This window comes from Vipera ursinii, assembly GCF_947247035.1.
Source record: "Vipera ursinii genome assembly, chromosome: 2".
NCBI lineage: Eukaryota > Metazoa > Chordata > Lepidosauria > Squamata > Viperidae > Vipera > Vipera ursinii.
The window spans coordinates 146,223,296-146,244,092 of record NC_139513.1 but is presented as its reverse complement, the minus strand read 5'-3'; the positions used below and the strand labels follow the sequence as shown (position 1 = coordinate 146,244,092).

Genomic DNA, 20,797 nt, shown 5'->3' with positions numbered 1-20,797 from the left:
GACTAGACGCCAAAGGCGCACAGAACGCTGTTACCTTCCCACCGTAGTGGTCCCTATTTTTCTACTTGCATTTTTATGTGCTTTCGAACTGCTAGGTTGGCAGAAGCTGGGACGAGTAACAGGCGCTCACTCTGCTACGCGGCACTCGGGATTCGACCCGCCAAACTGCCGACCTTCTGATCGACAAGCTCAGCATCCTAACCCACTGAGCCACCGCGCCCCTAGAAAGTCTGTATGGGGCATCTATTAATCATATGCGTTTGTAGTATAGATTTTACTTAAACATTCATACTACAAAATGGTTAAAAATAAGAGAATGCTTTACAATTCCTCAGGTATATTTAACAAGTCTTTGCACTGCCTGAGAGTGATGGGAATTTGTCCACAGGACTTAAATGGCAGCAGGTAACCGAACCCCATTTACAGTCCAAACTTACCCTGGTGTTCATCTCCCAAGAAATCTTGAGAACGTATAAGGATAGTGAGAGATTAATAACTGACTCACCAGTGTCAAGATAATACTGCTTTGTAGCTGAGACAACTACCCCAATTACATTGGTATAAAGTATAAGTTTATAAGATAGACAAGACCTTAGAACAAGACATGTCAAACTTGCAACGTCATGTGACGTCATGCAACGTATCAGAGCTTTTTCTCCATTGCCGGCAATGGGGTGGGCGCGGTTTTGGGATGACGCGTCCGGCCCGCGGGCCGGCAGTTTGACACCCCTGCCTTAGAATAAAGATCATCTCAGCAGCTCACAGGCTGAGTGCTCTGGTTGTGAAGGTGTCAAAATAATGTCCTTGTTGGGTTTTCCTTAGTAGCTTCGTAGAGTTTCCATCCACAGAGCCTACTACCCACCACCTCATGTGGAGTGTTCCAAGCTCTTGAAAGGGGAATTTTAAACACAGTGTGTATAAGAGGTTTGAGAGGAAAAAGAAGGTATGGTAAGGGGGAGGGGAAAAGCTTTTATTAAATGTCAACTCTGCAAAGGTAGAGAGACAGAGGTGTTTCAAAGTTTACACATAGTCATGGGTTATATCTTCAGTTTCCATTGTACAGGAGTCTGGATTGAATTGGCCGTGGAAGAAAAAGCTGCAGGACACGTTAGTTACTATTTAATTATTTAATGGCAGTTTGTGGGAATTTTTCTAAAAAGGGCCCAGCACAGACTGTAACTGGAATGGACTGGTTCTTCTTTGTGCCCAGTAGCTGTGTTAACATAACAGAAAAGAACCACTGGAAGTCACCAAATGTCGATTCAGAGGATATGTGAAACTTCATGTGCTGCCTCTATAATATTATAGATGGGCCGCTTGGCTTGGGATCCTCTGGCCGGTGCCGCCTGAGACCCATCTGAGACAGCTGTAGGTTGGTTAATTATCATCAGAGGATTCACCTGGCTCAGGACTTCATCATTCACTGAGATGCCATCCAAGTACTGCTTGAGAAGATGCCTCAACTTAAAATTGTCTTGCATCAGTACATCTTTAGTCCGCTCTAGCGAGAGCTGTTCCAACCTCACCTTGTTGTATCTTTGCCAAAAGCGCTCCAGACCCACGTAGTTCAGCATCATCTATAAAATGTTGAAAAGCCTTGACTGGTTGCAAAGAACTACATTACTGAGTGCTCAAGAATTTGCCTACATAAAAATGCCAGCTTAGTGTGTGCTGTGTGAAACCTGCAGTTCCCAAGCCAACTCTAAATTGGGATATCCTTGCGGAAAATATACAACCACTAGAAAGATTATAAAGACCAGTTTCCTTTAGGTGGGTAACGGCCCGATACCAAAGTGAAAAGTTGCACTTCAGATAAATTTGCTTTTGCAGAGGGGAAAGCAAAATGCCTTTTGTGAAAAGGCCAGAGGCAAATTCTGAACAAATACTAGTGAGTCAAACTGTAACCAAATGCCATCATATCATCTGAATCAGATTTTCCCCTATGAAAAGCAGATTTATTGGTAATTGAGGATCAGGAAAGAGGATGGGGCTCAACTGTTTTTTCTTCTGCCAAGGTCCCAAGGAAAATCCTTCTGAGCAGCTGGTGTAAATTCAGGAAAAGAAACCCTACTAGCTTCCATGAGTCTTTGCCTCAATCCTATCATCCCTCCTGGGAGAAGCACAATAAATGCCAACCCATAAACCCCGAAGATGCAGACTAAGTTTAACATAGGGGTGGATTATTCCAAACAATAATCCAAGGACATATTTCTTCCGTGTGGCAACCAAGAAGACAAAGGTGTATCCCACCCATTTCTGAATTCAGACGATTCACCTGAGCAAGTGATTCAACTGGTTTTTCCAAAGCCAACTTATCGACTGCTTTCTGTTCTTCCCAATTCAAGGAGCTTGAGTAAAATGGTAACACCTTCTCCTCCTCAGACTCCAGCCTACGGCACATTTCAGCCAGGCGCAGAATTGTCTCCGCCTGCAACACAGGGAAAAAAAATGATTGGGTGTGGTTTTCTCTAGGTTTTCGGCACAGTGTATTTACAGAGTGCTGGAGCTTAAGAGAGTCAATGGAATACAAGTAGTCCTTGACATATGACTGCAATGGAGCTTGCCCATTGCCCATTAGTCATGCATTGTAATGGGTCGTGAAACCATTTTATGATCTTTTTGCAGCGAACACGACAGTTGTAAATAAAATGCCAGGGTAGTTAAGTAAACCAATGGTTTGCTGTGGGTGAGGTTTTGCCAAAAACTGGAAGTGCTGGTTTTCAGAAAGATTGTCATGTGACCATGGGATACTGCAAACAGCCATGTTGCCAAGCACGCAGTTTGGTCATGGTAAGGACCACAGAGGGGGCCTCTCAGAATTTCAAATCAGATTCTCTTTTTTTTATTAGTTGTGACTCTGAATCATTACCAAGCAACCAGTTGTAAGTCGAGGACTACGTGTAATGTAGTAATTAATTAGGAATTATAACTCCTGACTTTCTCTTAGCATCATATTATCTGTCTATCTATGTTCAAGGAGACTGACAATAGTTATCCAAATATAAAAGAAAGTTCAAACAACAACTAATATTAATAGAGACTCAGTTTGTACAGTGCTTGAGGCACCAGGCTAGAAACTAGAAGACCTTGAGTTCTAGTCCCATCTTAGGTACAAAGCTACTTTGGTGACTTTGTGCCAGTCACTATCTCTCAGCCCTAGGAAGAAGACAATGTCAATCACTTCTGAAGATCTTGCCAAGAAAACTGCAGGGATTAGTCTAGGCCAGGGCTTTTCACGGGTATCACCTGTGGTACATTGGCACCTAGCGGGTGGTACATGACTATACTAGAAAAGTGGTAGCGGGGAAGGGGAATGAGCTGAACTGGTGGTAGCACCGCACAAGCCTGAGCGGGAGACGGCTGGAGCTGCAGGGCTGTCAGGGCTCAGCGGAAGAGCCAGGATCAGCGCCAGGCTCCAGCTGGAGCTTGGCACTGATCCTGGCGCTTCTGCTGAGCCCAGAAGAAGCACTGATCAGCTGGAATCTTGCAGCATCTGCAGGGTCTTGTGATTTACATTCAGATGCTTGGCAACTGATTCATATTTATGACGGTCACAGTGTCCCAGGGTCATGTGAAGTGACCAAAACCTGCTGCAGCCACCCAGCAGTGGGGGGGAATAAAAACCAAACACCACTCCACCCCACCCCCACTGCCAATCCTCAACAGAAATGCTCACAACAATGAAAACCTCAGACAGGAGGAAAAGTGCCGCCGGGCGGGCAGACGGGTGTCCTGCTCAGCTGTGGCTTGGGGGGGCACTTTTTTCAGTGCCACTGTAACTTCGAACAGTCACTAAGCAAACTGTTGTAAGTCAAGGACTACCTGTACTTCATCACTTTTTCCCTTTTTTTTTTGATCATTAAGTTTTTGACACCTTGCTAGGCGACTGGTGGTACTCGGATGTTGCCATATCCTAAAAGTGCTACAATGGGTGAAAAGGTTGAAAAGCCCTGGTCTAGGCAGTCACCAGGAGTCAATGGTGAAGGCTAAATGCATGACATTATTAATAATGTCATGGACCGAGTTCCAGAGAAAGGCCTTGAATTCTTCTTTAAAGATGAAGGAAAACAGGTACATTCCCTAGTGTAGGACCAATGCAAAAGAAGGCCCTTTCTCACAGACCCAAGAAATGGGCTTCCTAAAGTGGAGCATCCTTAAAGAGTCTTTTTGGCCAGCCAAAATTTCTGGACTGGCTGATATCAAGACAGAAGTCCCTCAGATAGACTAAGCCACGAGCCACTTAACATTTTAAAAGTTAAGCCAATACTTTCAATAATAACCAAAAGATGTTCATGATTAGGCTTTTAAAGCTGCTATAATGTTTATGGTTGTTCAGTTGCTCTTCATTCAAGCAGTGTAGGCTTTGGAAAGTTGTTAGTGGGGTGTTATCTTTCTGGCTACCCTTCCGTATCTGAAAGTAACTCCCAAGATGATGGAAGACAGAATTAGATATTTGCACAGTTTTCACACATTGATACATATTTTCCCTTAAATGGAATTTTAAGGCTGCTAAATTGCTTATTTAAAGAGCACATATGACAATGTGACAAATACATCTTTGGAAATGCATCCGTCACAGACACCAAAGAACTAGAAATGACAGCAGTTCCTTGGCAAGTAAAGGAATAATATAATATCTGGAAATGTTTTCAGACATTCAAGACAAACAAGACATGCTCCAAAGTTTGTTGCCTACCAATCTCCCGCTAAGAGCCAAAAAACTCTTATCAGGAATGATGAATAAAAATGACATGCCCAAAATGTAGCCAAGATCTTCATTGCTACTACTTATCCATCATCCACACAGATTTTTCTTTTTGGAGGAATCCCCAGCTATCATTCATTCTCTCGAGTTTGAAAATCCCAATTAATGTATTCCTTTTTTCCCTTTTGTACTTCAGTTTGGCTGAGCGCTGTGTCTTTCATCCAGCATGATAAATGCTGCTGGGCTTTTGGATGCTGGGAGAGGGATGAGGGGTACTTTGATGGTTTCAAGTGCTACAGTTTTGTGGGAAGTCCAAATTTTGAATACATGACAGTGGGGATGCCCCAACGGTCATAAGTGTGAGGAAACTGTCATATGTCATTTTTTCCCCTGCCACTGTAACTTTGAACAGTCACTAAATGAACTGTTGTAGGTCAAGGACTACTTGTACAATGTGTATAAGTTAAGCAGATTTTAATGTATTTTAGCACACTTTTATTTCCATCTCTGCTTTAAGAGCCTCTGTGTCATGGCCCCCTTGGAACCCAGTTCGAAGGAGGAGGAGTTGGAACTGGGACCGTCCGACAGGGATGGCGCGTCTCCCTTGGCAGGTTTTGGAGAGGCCAGGGGCTGAGGACGATGCTGTCCTCAGCCCCTGTCCTTCAGGCATTAGGGGAGGTGATCGATCAGAAGGAGAGCTGCCTGCCCTCGCAGACAGAGGGCAGGCAGTGGTGCTGATAGGCATCAGGTCCCCTCTGAGGAGCAACAGCTGCCTCCTCCTCCACTAGATCCAAGGAGAGTGGAGCTGCCTCCTCCACTCCGCAAGGAGAGCGGAGTGTAGGCAAGGCCAGAGAAGGGCTGCAAGGCTAATCGGGAGGAGGCCGCCCCACCCCTCCTCACAAGGAATACTTGGAGGGGAGTAACTTAAGGAGAAGCCATGAGGGGTTAGTCTTTGCCGTGAGCAGTTGTTTGCTTTGGCTTACACTCCGCCTGTTGCTGTTTGCCTTGCCTCACTTGGAAGGTGGCTCTTTGCCTTTTGTCTTGGGACCTCACCCTTGTTTTGTGGACTGCTTTTGGCCTTTGGTCTGCTCTACTCTTGGAGCTGCTTCTTGCCTTGGACCTTTTCTTTGCCCTGAGGACTGCCATTGTCTTGTGCCTGGACTCTGCCTTGTGCACCGGACTTGGAACCCTGGACCTTGCCCTGTGATCGTACTCCTACTCTGGGGACTTTATTTGTACTATAGGGGCTGTTGTTTTTGGGGGGGAACTGAGGGTGGCTGCCCTTAAGGTAGCATGAGGGTGGAGCCTTACCGGTTGTTGGAGGGCCATTACTGAATCATTTGTTGAGATAAATAAAGCACTGCTCTAGAGCAGGGGTCCCTAACCCCCAGTCCGTGGATCGGTACCGGGCTGCGGCATGCCAGCAACCGGTCCACACAAACAAGCAAAGCTCCATCCACGAGATGCAGGCAGGACACAAAACCACGCCCCCTCCGGTCTGCGGAAAAACCTCTCTCCACGGAACTGGTCCCTGGTGCCCAAAAGGTTGGGGCCTTCTGCTCTAGAGGCCTGCCTTGCCTTGAACCCCCCCTGGGTCATAACCCTCTGAGAGGAAATCATCTCAAACCAAGAGTGCCCTGAATTAGTTACGGAGGAGCCCACCTTTCCCACCACGTGTTCCAAGGCCTTGAGAGTTGCGCTGCTTTCCTTCGTCAGCTTAGCCAGATTGCTACGGGCTTTAGCTCTTGCCCGATTCATCTGGCTCTTCAGCTTCTGCAGCTGTTTCAAAACCACTTCCTTCTCATCACGAACACGCCGGTTTTGCTCCTCGCTCTCCCTGGCTTGGAGCACAATCTTGTTCTTCAGAGTGATAATGAGATCCTGGTGACCACAGAAGGAATATTTTCAGAGCACAGAACACTTTTTTGCAATCTTATGACAGGGAACAGGCAGGGGGGAGGGGAGGGGAAGCAAAGAAAAGGAACAGAGAGAGAAAGAGAACAAAAGATATTCTTACAAATTTGGCACCGCCTTTTGGCTCCCATCCTTTGGCCACTGTTGCTTTGCCTATCACAGGAATGGGATTCCCCCCCCCCCCACCACCACCACTAGTCCCCACATCCAAAATGCAGTCCTTGATTTAAAAGGAAGTTTTTCTACCGATGCTATAAGTTGAAAAATAGAACAGTAGTTGGCAATGCAGTTAAATGGCAGGTTTAGACATGCTATCTACTGCTATTATACGTCAAAGAAATCACAGGCTGAGGCATTGTGGCTAATTTTATAGCGGGGACACCGAGGATAAGAGATGCACTATGTGGGGGAAAAGGAAGGAAAAAATGATCAGCAGGTGTGGTTTCCAAACCGCTTCCCAATGGGATCTTGTGGGTATGGGAAAGCTGATCAGCAGTTCATCAATAAGAAAACAGGCAACTCTGGACAAAAATCCTCAAAAGGTAGTTGCCCAACGTGTACTGTAATTTAGGAGGTATTCTGAATTCATGCAGCATGATAATAAGGTCCAGACGGGCGTCTCATTGGAAATGCCTAGATCACGGCTTTTCAACCTTTTCACCCATTGTACCACTTTTAGGATATGGCAACATCCGAGTACCACCAGTCGCCTAGCAAGGTGTCAAAAACTTGATGACCAAAAAAGGAAAAAAGTGATGAAGTACAGGTAGTCCTTGACTTACAACAGTTTGCTAAAGTGACTGTTTGAAGTTACAACGGCACTGAAAACAGTGCCCCCCCAAGCCACAACCGAGTAAGATACCTGCCTGCCTGCCCAGCAGCGCTCTTCCTCCTGTCCGAGGTTTTCATTGTTATGAGCATTTCTGTTGAGGATTGGCAGCAGGGGTGGAGTGGGGGGTATTTGGTTTTTATTCCCCCCGTCTGCTGGGTGGTTGCAGCAGGTTTTGGTCACTTCACATGACCCTGGGACACTGTGACCGTCAGAAATATGAACCAGTTGCCAAGCATCTGAATGTAAATCACAAGACCCTGGAGATGCTGCAACATTCCAGCTGATCGGCGCTTCTTCTGGGCTCAGAAGCGCCAGGAACAGCGCCGAGCTCCAGCTGGAGCCTGGCGCTGATCTTGGCGCTTTCGCTGAGCCCTGACAGCCCTGCAGTTCCAGTCATCTCTCACTCAGGCTTGTGCAGTGCTGCCACCGGTTCAGTTCATTCCCTCCCCAGCTACCACTTTTCTAGGATGGTCGCGTACCACCTGCCAGGTGCCAATGTACCACAGGTGGTACCCGTGCCACTGGTTGAAAAGCCCTGGCCTAGAAGATGCCACAGAATCCTCTGCAATACACCAGGACAGAAGTACAAAGGTAGAGACAGTTGAACACAGAGAGGGCTCCCTGAAGTTAGTAAGTGTGAAAATATAGATAAATATATTGGGGGGAGGGGGGGTAGTACAGGTAATCCTCGGCTTACAACAGTTCATTTAGTGACCATTCAAATTTACAATGGCACTGCAAAATGTGGCTTCTGACCTGTTTTTCATCATCGCCTTTTGCGACCTTCTGACAAGCAAAGTCAATGGGGAAGGCGGATTCGTTTAACAACCGGGTTGCAAACTGATCAACTGCAGCGGTTCACTTAACAACGGAAAGCAAGAAAGGTTGTAAAATGGGGCAACGCTCGCTTTAACAAATGTCACAGTCAACGATAGGAAAAAAAATTTTTTGCTCAAACGTGGTTGCAAAGTCACCTGCACAGTTGAAGCGGTTTTAGTCACTGGTTCGGATTCATCCAGGAAGAAACCTTACCTGCATCTTCTGCAGCTTCTTCATCTGCATTTCTATCTCCCTGGTGCTCCTCTCATCCCTCAGCTTGAGAGCTTCGAAAGCAAATTTACGGTCCTCCGTGGCTTCGGTGTAGTTACGTAAAGCCTGCTGAAAGCGCTTCCACAGCTCTTCCACTTTTCCTTCTAACTGTATGCGGAGGTAATGTTTGTCCTCCAAGTTCTGCAGGAGGCGAAAAGGGGGTCAGCAAATGCCCTCCCTGCCAGCTTTAGAGTTCTCCAACCACCGGCAGTTTTTAATCGTGTCTCTGATCAGGTGATCTTTCTCAAGGGGAAAAAAAACAACAGCTTCCTTGCAGAGACAAGAAAATAGACTCGGTTTATTGGTTCGATTGTTTCGGGTCCTATTAGCAGAACCCTTATTCCTTGCGATGCAGTTCAAAATACTGGCAATAAGGACAGCATCCACAGTGAGTTAATCGGTTTGGATTTCCGAGCTACTAGCATATTTCGTAGTCCCTCAATTTTAGCTCATGTCTCATGTTATAACTCACATTATCTAGAAGAGGACCAGAAAATAATGCTAGAGCAGAAATTACTCCAGGTTTTACAATGCCTTGATTCCCAAAACACACTAAGCCCTTTGGTTTTGGTTTGGCAAGCTGTGAGGATTTGATCAATATAGTTTGTAGCATATGATTTTGTGTTGAACACTCCTAACCGTAGTTGTTTTTAATACATCGTGGTCACACAATGATATGAACCCAGCGAACGAACCCACAATCTTTAAACAGATTGTGCCCAGTTCAGCTAGAGTTCAACTATACACATTGGCTTGAAATAACAAAAACATTGTTGAGTTTCCTTCAAGTAGTTTGAGTACAGACATAGTCTGTTTCAACATAGCCTGTTCTGTTTAGCTGAATATGCCATAATCTTTATTTAACTGAACATGTCATAATCAGCCAGGTTCACACTTCTTAAGCCAAAAACTACTGTTGACACCATCTGGATTCATACAATACACTAAATTATGAGTATGAAAACCACACCATGGCTTAGTTTAATCTAGACACCATGGCTTAGTTTAATCTAGCCAATATGTCCTAGCCTGGAGTTCAGTGTATCTTAACTATGATGACAATGCACTGGAGAAAGAACAACCTAGCAAAGAATATAGATTTGAGTATTAATAAGCAAGAGACAACAAACACTGTAGCTAGAGTAGGTACTGATGCCTGATATCAAACACCTGATCTGTTTAGAACCATGATGGGATGTCTTGGATTGATTATTGCAAACAACGCCAAGTTCTTCCTGCTAGCATCTTCCTTTCTAAATCAACACACCAGTATATAACAGAAATATAATTCTCAGATAATAAAGCCATAACACTCAAGAAAAAGAGAACATTGTCACAGGTAATGACTGCCATATCAATATGTCAATACTTCGCTAAAGAAAAAACTAAGGGCTATAAAACTACTAAAACCTGCGGGTAAAGTTTTTTTTTCCCCCTGCAGATTCATCTGTCTGCTCTAAATTGTGGACAGATTCCCCCATTCATCAGCAAATATAAAAATTTCGTAAGTTTGCTCCCCTATCTTAACTCACACCTTATTTTTGACATCATCTCGTGTGCTTTGGAAGTCAAGTCTGGCTTCATATTCATTTTCGGCAAAGTTCTGCTCCATTGCTAACAATACATCCTGGAGGTAGAGACTCTCCTCGTCATGATGTTCTAAGATTAACTTCCTGGCAGAAACGGAAATGGTCCTATGAGCATCAAGAATTTCACAAAGCAAGGCCCCATGGCTATCTATCCCTAACCCTATGTCCTTTCTTTTCTCACATTCCTACCTCTCCGTGTCAAACTCCTTCTGCAACGCCTGCAGCTCTGTCTGGTAATCCTCTTCTAAGTAGCCCAGGCGGCAGTTCTGGAGTTTCAACAGTTGATCTATGTTGTGTAAGTGGCTGCGTAGAGCATGGGTGTACTGAGCTTCTGCTTCGGCTAGGTCTTTAGCAAGGGACTGAAAGACAAAGAAAACCATAAAATCCGGATAAAAAGCAGGCTTGAAACAACTACAGAAATCAGCATTTTTAAAAAAAACGAATCAGAAATCTACAGTAGTCAAGTCAGGCCAATTATATCAGGCAGGCAAACATATATAATGTATACTGATTTTTTTTTTTTGCTCCCCATACTGATACTACTACTAAAATAGTAGTCGTACAAGGTACATTATCTACCAGGATAGTTGAAAGTGTGGGAGGTTACCCACTAAAGCTTTAAACATTTTGGAATTATATTATTTTGAACTTCAGAGGACCCTTTTTAAACCCATAAAGATGGGTTATGCTGATGGTCACCAGTTTTCTGAGGGTGGTCCCAAAGTAATGGCATACTTTCCTACTGACGTGTGCCTTGCTTCTTCCATGGCTTGATGTCTATGGAGATTTTCAACCATCCAGGTCACGGTTGTCACAAAGGTGCTTTTCAAAAGGCAGCTGTCCTTTCTTGGGGGGTTTTTTCCCCTCGAAAACGTTTCGCTTCTCATCCAAGAAACTTTTTCAGTTCTGACTTGAAGAAGCTTCTTGGATGAGAAGCCAAACATTTTCAAGGGAAAAAAAAACCCCAAGAAAGGACTGTTCTGTATGTACCTGTCCAGCCTCGTGATTGGCTAATCCGGCTGGCGGGAACTCCTGGACACCGGGTTGGGTGTCTGAGGCAAGGCGGGAGATTACAGCCAGGGGGTTGGCTAGCGGCCGGCACTTGCCGGAAATATAAGGGATACCGGGGCCATGCGAGGTCAGTTCAACCACGTGTATTGGAAATAAACAGAATAACCCCATACCAGTCTCCGTGTCATCTGTCGCCGTACCGAACACAACAAGGACAGCTGTCTTTTGAAAAGCACCCTTGGGTCTTTCATGGCTTCTTCCTGAAGAGCATCACGCTGGCTCCTGATGATGAGCTTGTGTGGCAAAACTCCACACAATTGGAGTGCTGCACTTCCTGTCCCTTTTCTGTTTTTCTAGAGAGGACCAAGCCTCACAATGGGACAATGTACTAAGACAGCCTGGAATAACTGTGCCTATTTTAAAATTAAACTTCAGACAGACGAGAGGGAACATGTTATATTGCTGGTCTCCTGTGCTTGAAAATGCAGAGAACAGAAGCAAACTACTACCTATCTCCGTTTTATGTCAGATAGTAAGGACCTCTATTTTTCAGAGAAGCTTCTTAAAGTAATTCGGCACATTTGCTAGCACACTGTAATATTATTAAATCTTGTCTTTCCTCACTGTATATACCATTTGTGACGGGTGTATCCCTGAAAGTTGACCAAAATCTGTGAAAGAGATAAATACTGCACAAGATGATCCCAACCGAGAACAATTTTTATTTAAAGGTACGCAATTTGTTCTCACAGCTCATACTCTTTTTGCATAACGCCATATAGTCAGAGAATTTGACAAGTTTTTTTTAATCCCATTTATATCCTGCCCTTCTCCGAAGACTCAGGGCGGCTTACAATATAAGCACAAATCAATGTGCTTAGCAATAGCCTTCATTCTATGTATGTGCCTGCTTATTAGGGCTTTCGCCCCCCCCAGCGGCATTTTTACAAAGTCAGCTTATTGCCCCCAACAATCTGGGTCCTCATTTTACCTACCTCGGAAGGATGGAAGGCTGCGTCAACCTTGAGCCTGGTGGGACTCGAACCTGCACTATTTGCAGACAGCTGGTGTTACTTAAGGAGGCATTAGCCCACTGCTCCACCAAGGCTCTTTTTATTCCTACCTGCCTTGCCTTTTTATAAGAGTATCCCCAACTGCTTGATACACTCTTCTTTTACAGATAGCTGCTCACCTTAATGACATTGTCTTTGCAATCCACAACACGTTCAAATGTCTGACTGAGAATCTCAATATCTTTACGCAGCTCCCTGGCCTTGACCTCACGGAGAACAGTGCGCCATTGCAAGGTGATCTTATGCAGATTCACCGAGCTGTTGCGTTCCTCCTTGGCCAACTTTTCCTGAAATGCAAGACAGAGCTTATACTGCATTCCCCCAGAGCTTGCCCACGAATCAATTAGACAATGCAGACAGTGACTAAATATTCAACGGAGCTGATTGTGAAGATCAAAATGTCCCGAGTATTTTTTTACTGAGGAAAATATGTGGAAATGAAGCAGTTACGGCCATGCAAAATTCATAATGAAAAACTGTTTTCATCAAACTAGCTACATTTGTCTGGTTAAGGTTCTTGTACAAACTGAAACAAATATGCACTCAAAGAATATAAACATATATTTGTTGGTTCTGTAATCCCAATACAGACTTAAAGATCTTCACTCAAAGATTTTTTTCCCTATGGGTGCCTAGTATTTGAAGGGTGAATTTCATTGCCATGTAAGCTGAAATTTGTTTATACAGTGAAAATGTCTCCTAGCCTCTCCAGCCCTTTGCACCCTGTCCTTTAAGCCAGTCCTTTGCACGCTGTTCCAAAGAATTCCTACCAGAGAAGAGCTTGATGGCACATCAGAAGCTGCAAGGGGAAAGTGAAAATAATCCCCCTCAGTGGAATTATATCATCTTAACAAATGTTAGATATTATTCTGGGTCAAATATTACTCCACTGATTGAACATTTTAAGCTCCATGTGAATAAGACTGTGAGTTCTCAGTAAACACTACCCTTCCTTGTCTTATATATATCCCTCTGAACCATTAATCTATTTCTGATCTTTTTTTTTTACATCAAATAAATTTTTATTATACAATCACCTCTTATTCAATTCACCACATTACTTTGAAACTCTGTCACAGGCTAATCAAAACTTGAGGTCCAAAAGTATATCTAAAAATGTTGCTCATTTCTTTTTTTATATATTTAAAGTGTTTGCATAAAACATTTTAGACTACAAGGTATCCTTCTCTCATTTATCAATATCACTTCTACTATTTTATGATACCTACTATACACCTTTCAATGCAATGCTCTGCTTCAGTTATGACGTAGAGAGAATTCTGTCACATGAATTTTGATTTTGAGCAAGTTTATATATCTAATAGGGACGCGGTGGCTCTGGGTTAGGACGCTGAGCTTGTTGATCAGAAGGTCGAATCCCGAGTGCCGCATAACAGAGTGAGCGCCTGTTACTCGTCCCAGCTTCTGCCAACCTAGCAGTTCGAAAGCACGTAAAAAATGCAAGTAGAAAAATAGGGACCACTACAGTGAGAAGGTAACAGCGTTTCGTGCGCCTTTGGCATCTAGTCATGCCGGCCACATGACCACGGAGACGTCCTCGGACAAACGCTGGCTCTTCGGCTTTGAAACGGAGATGAGCACCGGCCCCTAGAGTCGGAAACGACTAGCACGCTTGTACGGGGGAACCTTTACCTTTATCTTTATATATCTAACACAAATACTATTTCTATATTGTAAAGTCATCAATCACATTTGATAGAAGGCAGGACATTTTGCTGGCCCTACAATCCTCTCCTTAGAGCAGAGTATGCCTCCCTTATTTTTGGCTTCATTGTAGTATGGTGTTCTTTAAGTTTTGAGTACCGAGTAGTACCTTTAGAAATTGGGCCAACATGTCCTCCTTCTTCTTTCTCATTTCCTCCTCAGCCAGCAGCTTTTGTTGCATCATAAGCAACCGATCTTCTTCATTGAGTACAGGCCGTTTGGGTCCCTTCCTTTTTGGCATGGTTATACTTAGAAGATGGAAAGATCTGTCAAATAGAGGAAAGACCCAAGTCAACAAAATTGATCTAAAGCCATTTCCCAGTATATTGTCATCTAGAGGTATCAAATTGCATTCCTATTATATTTTCTGAGTTGGACATATCCTGTCTAAAAATTACAGGAATTGTTAAGCTAACATTTCTGGAAAGTATTAAATTGATAAATCCCATTTTAAGCTAAGAAATACAATTCTGATTGCTAAATCAAGTTGCTACTATACATCTCTTAAGTTAATGATTATATTACTCATTCCTTTAATCCTGTCTGTTTATCATTCTTTATATATAATTATCCTCACTTTCTTTTAAAATATTTAGACATAGTATATTATTTTCCCCACCCCACCCTTTCATTCTCATAACCCTGTGAGGAGGTTCAGGCTGAGAAACAGAAAGATAACAACGTGCTTTGCAGATGAGCTAGGATTTGAAACCATTTTCCAAATACTACGCTGCTACTTGTATAAACTACTGTCATACAATGTAACTTGAACATATCAGAAGCATCAGCTAATGTTTTGGCCAAATTATTGAATGGAACCAGTTTAAGGAGCTGTGACTCTAGAGTAGTGTTACAATTGCTTCTTTGAGTGTCACTCTGGTCCGTTCCATAACTCAAAGTTCTGCTGATGATTCATAAGAAGTGGATACTTGAAATATCACATTCTCCTATACAGATTTACAACAGTTCATTTAATGGCTGTTCAAAGTTACAATGGCACTGAATAAAATGACTTGTGATCATTTTTCACAGTTACAACCTTTGCAACATCCCCATGGTCATGTGACCAAAATTCAGATGCTTGGCAACCGGTTCGTATTTATGACAGTTGCTGTGTTCCACAGCATGTTCATGTGATCACTTTTGCGACCTCCTGACCAGCAAAGTCAATGGAGAAACCAGATTCACTTAACAATCGGGTTACTAACTTAATAACTTCATGATTCACTTAACAACTGTGGCAAGAAATGTTTTTAAATGGGGCAAAACTCACTTAACAAATGTCTCACTTAACAACAGAAATGTTGGACTCGATAGCAATAGCGCTTAGACCTATATACTTTACAGCCCTCTCTAAGTGGTACAGAGAGTCAGCAATTGTGGTCCTAAGTTGAGGACTACCTGTACAACCTTTTCCAAGCTTTACAACTGGAACTCTTTAGGTCCTAAAGCTAAAGAGAAGCACTTTTTTCTTTGTTCTTTTTCTTTCCTTTAAACCTGTATATTTGTTTATATTACTGTATAAAATCCTTTACTAAAAATGACAAACGACCTGGCTTTGTAGCACAACTAAGCTGCAAATAAGCTAGTCAACTTAAAAACTACTAGGAATACAATCATCAGATTTGTAAGTGACCTGTTGTGACAACACAGGCTCTAAATCCCTGCTTTCATCAATGCCTCCTTCCAATTAGCCTTGACCAAAGAGGTAATTCTATGGAGTCCTTGGTGCTCTCTAAGCTTGGTGTTTTTGCACACATCTCATTATCCAACTACAGGAGGTAACATCATCACTGCTAGTGAGCGTGGGGTCTGCTCTCTTGTTTATATACAGTAGTTTGCCATGCCTGTATTGGTGGGGGTAGAGTTTTCTCCTTGGTAGTTCCTTGATTAGGATATTTTTTTGCTAGATTGTTTCTCTGGCACTAATCCCTGCTTATCTGAGTATTGGTTGGCAAAGAGGATGTTTTCTGGTTGTCTGTTTCCTTCTTATCGTTTTATTGTATTTTCCGAATGGTGCATAAATGTAGTTTATGTTTATGTGTTTACTGTTGGCTGATTTGTCTGAATGGTAAGCTTCCAAGAATTCCCTAGTGTTTTTGGATTTAGCTTGGTTTAGGATGCTTACATTAAGAAAACCAAGGATGCTTACATTAAGAAAACCAAGATCATGGCATCCGGCCCTCTCAATTCCTGGCAAATAGATGGGAAAGAAATGGAGGTAGTGACAGATTTTATTTTCCTGGGCTCCAAGATCACCGCAGCTGGGGACTGCAGCCAAGAAATTAAAAGACACTTGCTCCTGGGGAGGAAAGCCATGGCAAATCTAGACAGCTCACTAAAAAGCAGAGACATCACCCTGCCAACAAAAGTGCGTATAGTCAAGGCTATGGTCTTCCCAGTTGCAATGTATGGCTGTGAAAGTTGGACCATAAGAAAGGCCGAGCGCCAAAGAATTGAGGCTTTTGAACTATGGTGCTGGAAAAGACTCCTGCGAGTCCCCTGGACTGCAAGGCGATCAAACCGGTCAGTCCTAGAGGAGATCAACCCTGACTGCTCTTTAGAAGGCCAGATCCTAAAGCTGAAACTCAAATACTTTGGCCACCTAATGAGAAGGAAGGACTCACTGGAGAAGAGCCTAATGCTGGGAAAGATTGAGGGCAAGAGAAGAAGGGGACGACAGAGAATGAGGTGGCTGGATGGAGTCACTGAAGCAGTAGGCGTGAGCTTAAATGGACTCCAGAAGATGGTAGAGGACAGGAAGGCCTGGAGGAACATTGTCCATGGGGTCGCAATGGGTTGGACACAACTTCGCAACTAACAACAACAGGACGCTTACAGTTTCTCAGTTTGAATTATGGTTGAGACTTTCCACAAGTAATTGTACTTGTGACCAAATCCTTCAATTGCACCAAGGGAAGTGAGGGGTTGCAGCACAATAATTCACTCTCAAAAGAAGCTGTTTCTTTACCATAGGGGCCAGCAGTCTAGACTCCCCTTCCAAACAGGAGGCATGCCAAAATTCTTGGTAAAACACAAACCTGTCTCAAATACAGGTAGTCCTTGACTTATGACCACAACTGAGCCCAAAATTTCTATTGCTAAGTGTCATGTAATCACCTTTTACGACTTTCTGACAAGCTGGTCAATGGGGAAGCCAGTTTCACTTAACAGCCATGTTACTAACTTAACAAGTGCAGTACTGGTAGTCCTTGACTTATGGCCACAATCGAGCCCAAAATTTCTATTGCTAAGCGAGACATTTGTTAAGTGAGTTGTGTCCCATTTTAAGTCCTTTTTGCCTCGGTTGTTAAGTGAATAACCGCACCTGATAAATTTGTAACCCGGTTGTTAAATGAATCTGGCTTCCCCATTGACTTTTCCTTGTCAGAAGGTAGCAGAGGGATCACATGACACTACAATGGTCATAAATATGAACCAATTACCAAGCATCTGACTTTTGATCAGATGATCATAGGTCTGCTGCAAAGCTTGTGACTGTGAAAAATGGTCGTTAAGTCACTTTTTGCAGCGCCCTTGTAACTTTGAAACATCATGAAACGAACTGCTGTAAATCGAGAACGACCTGTAGATATTCAGATCAAACGAAACTAATTTGGTTTCTGTTTTTTGTTGTTGTTTTTAAATCCCCTTTCCGTCATCATCCCATAATAGGAATGGACTATGAACCAGTGGCACTCTCCCCCCCAACTCGCACACTGAGACTTTCCCCTACACAGGGGTCGGCAACCTCGGCTCTTTTATGACTCGTGGACTTCAACTCCCAGAATTCCTGAGCCAGCATAGCTGGCTCAGGAATTCTGGGAATTGAAGTCCACGAGTCATAAAAGAGCCGAGGTTCCCGACCCCTGCCCTACGAATTGGCACCGACCTTTCCACCAAAAGACCCTACTCGTGTATTCTTTATCCCGGCCCTCCTGTTCTTCTCCTCCACGCCCCACCGTGTATCTCTGCGAGCGCGTCGGCTTGCTCCAGGCCGCGTCTTCCCGGTCTCCTAGCAACAGGCCCTTTCCGGGAACGCACCGGGGAGATGTTCCAGCGCCACAGCGCCCCCTTGCTGGGCTTTCCATTAAGACGGCCTTAAAAGCGCTTAAGAGCAGCGCGTCCAGCCTGGTACAAAGCCCCGGGGGAGGAAGGACGCAGAGAAAGCGCCGCCTGAGAAATTGAGAGGGAGACTGGAGAGCCTTGCAGCTACCGCCTCAGGGAAGAGCAGGCCTTTCGTGGAAACGTATTTGCAGATTTTGAGCGGTTAATTCTTTGGATAGGCTTTTGATATTCCCCCCCCCCCCCCACTAGCTAATAAGCTCCCCGAGCTTTACAAAAGTAGAATAGAACCTTGGAAAACAAGCCAAAAAAAAAAAGTCCACTGGCACTGGGTGGCTCATAAATTTAAATAAATAAAATGTGTGTATTAATTTAGGTTTATGTCTTGCTTTTTGTACAGGAGCTCGAGATGCTGTCTCCTCCACAAAGAATGCAAATTATTGAGAGTCAACCTAGTGATCAGCAGTACACCTTTCTGCAGGGTGACTCAAAATGTACCTGAAATTCTTGGAACCCACAATTTTAAACTCTGGTATTTAAGGTTTGCTTCTGGGGTTGTTTTTTTTTCCCTTTGGCAAAAGAGGACATATGAAATCTACAGAATTTGAGCCTCAGCACAGGAAAATAACTGCTGCCAACTAGAGCCAGTTAACACACCATACATGCTCCTATAGATACTCCCTTGCTTAAGATATTTTAATGCCTGCTTCAGTATTTAACAGAGATGTCCTGGTCTAAAGATGAGAAAGTCTCAGTTGCTATGGCAACAGTGTTCAGATAGTCAACTTGTTCAGATATAACCTGGACCTACTTAGGAATCTGCAGTCTAAATATAGCCAAGGAGCCCCCTTTTAGTTTTAGATCACCTTCTACATTTCCAGTGGAAAGGGGGCAAAATACCCAGAACAGAAGGGAAAGGGAAGTAGAGATGAAAAGAATCAGGACTAAAATCTTTTAAGGGATAATCCCCTGTAAAACATTAAACCGGATCAGCATTTCTGTGTTGAGCTCAGTCTGGATGAATTTTGGATTTCATTGTCACCATGAAAATCCTGTGCTCATCCCAAATAATTGATGCCCAAATTTACACTGCAGGGCACACATTCGATCTGTTCTTCAGACACATGAACTGAAGCTAGAAGCTGGTAATGCATCACAGTCATAACATATTCTCAGGACTTTTGAGATTCATGGCTACCACCAATCTCTACCAGATGGTCTACAGTTGTGGATCCAACTGGTTACCTCAATTTCTGGGGGAGTTTCTGAGCAGTTTGTCAAGCACCTTAGTTGGGTGACTAGGCAAACTTTAGTATATGGAGGCGATGAGGGTGCTTGACAAGATTGTTCCTAAGAATTATTATACTCAGGACCGTGGTGGCGAACCCATAGCACGCGTGCCACAGGTGGCACACAGAGCCCTTGCTGTGGGCACACGCACCGTCACCCCAGTCCTAGCCCTTCAGCTGGGTTTTATAAAACCTTTTCGCTTTAGGCTGCCGCCGTGTGCAAAAAAGAAAGGTTCAATCAATCAGTTTCAACTTCTCACAGGGAAAAAAAAGATCTCGCAAAGTTAGAATTGATTGACTGAACTTTTTAGTCCCACCCAGTCTGCTGTTACCACCACGGCCATGCCCACCCAATGGGCCATGCCCACCTGGCACCCGATGATACATAAGTGGGTTTTGGGTTGCTCTTTGGGCACTCGGTCTCTAAAAGGTTCGCCATTACTGACTTAGGAAAACCAGACTAGAGGTTTCTCAGCTGAAGACATGATCTCCAAGTAGATGTGTGTTAATACCTGGCTACTTTTCCATTTGTCAGGAAGCAATAAGAAGCCTACACTGAAAGCAAAGAAGTCCTCACCAATCTCAATTTTTAAGAAATGCATATGGAGATGTTTTTATTCCAAAAACTATTATTAAACGTGTTATAAATATCCAGAGGACTTTGATGAAGAGGAGGATGTCAGGGTCTAGAATGGAAAGTGAAAAGGAAATGGCATTGAGGAATTCTTTCACATACACATACATCTATGAAACACAAACATATCTGTGAAGTTGGATCTCTCTCTTCTTCTCCCTCTCCATCTTCGTTAGTTTGCATTTAACTTCAGCTTATATTCTGGTTTCCTCTTCTTTTATCTTGAAGAATAGTTAAAACAATTGTCTCAAAGATGCTTTCCCAAAAAGCAATTGGCCTTTCTTGGGTTTTTTCCTTGAAAACGTTTGACTTTTTATTCAAGAAGCTTCTTCAGGAACATAAAAACAGTGCTTGGTGCTTGCTCTTTCAGTAGGTATAGGACTGCAGGAAGAATAAAAAGTAGGGTTATCCACCAGCCATGGACAATATTATTATTGCTAAGCACATTGATTTGTGCTTTAGATTGTAAGCCGCCCTGAGTCTTTGGAGAAGGGCGGGATATAAATGGGATTAAATAAATTAAAATTAAATTAAAAAAAATAAAAATGGACAATATTAGCCACTCTCTGGACAGAACATCTATCCAGCTTCATTGCCAGATTTGAAGAATGGAATAAAAACTGAAACAGCTATTTCTTAAGATGGCTTCATTTCTATTTGATCCAGTATGGGAGACAAAAAAAATACTAACTAGTAAGGTGGCTACACTATTTTTAACATCCCTTCCACTATCATTTTTCTTTTTTAACTTGGTTTTTATATCTTTTAATGTTTTAGCTCTTTTGTATGCTGCCCAAATCGCTTGTTTGTGAGATGGGCAGCAATATAAATTGGTATAATTAGGCTAGAAAGCGGGTAATCGTGAATTCAA

General features: G+C 43.3%; 1 protein-coding gene across 1 annotated transcript; it reads right to left on the bottom strand.

The window, feature by feature from the left end:
- Positions 1 to 1,091: 1,091 nt before the first annotated feature.
- DRC2 (dynein regulatory complex subunit 2) lies at positions 1,092 to 17,948 on the bottom strand. Its single transcript, XM_083353809.1, has 9 exons — positions 17,831 to 17,948; positions 14,048 to 14,204; positions 12,333 to 12,500; positions 10,319 to 10,488; positions 10,075 to 10,213; positions 8,484 to 8,681; positions 6,368 to 6,586; positions 2,276 to 2,428; positions 1,092 to 1,577 (listed from the first exon to the last, which is right to left on the bottom strand). Exons 2-9 carry the CDS (start codon positions 14,177 to 14,179, stop codon positions 1,263 to 1,265), a joined length of 1,494 nt encoding a protein of 497 aa, XP_083209935.1. The 5' UTR covers positions 14,180 to 14,204; positions 17,831 to 17,948; the 3' UTR covers positions 1,092 to 1,262.
- Positions 17,949 to 20,797: the final 2,849 nt, after the last annotated feature.

Excerpts from the sequence above, each read along its gene's own strand:
- DRC2 (XM_083353809.1), bottom strand. The coding sequence starts at position 14,179 with ATGCCAAAAAGGAAGGGACCCAAACGGCCTGTACTCAATGAAGAAGAT. Across the intron at positions 8,682-10,074 it reads GAGATGATGTCAAAAATAAG|AACTTGGAGGACAAACATTA; the intron begins GTGTGAGTTAAG and ends CGCCTCCTGCAG. Across the intron at positions 1,578-2,275 it reads CAGTTGAATCACTTGCTCAG|ATGATGCTGAACTACGTGGG; the intron begins GTGAATCGTCTG and ends AACATTTTATAG.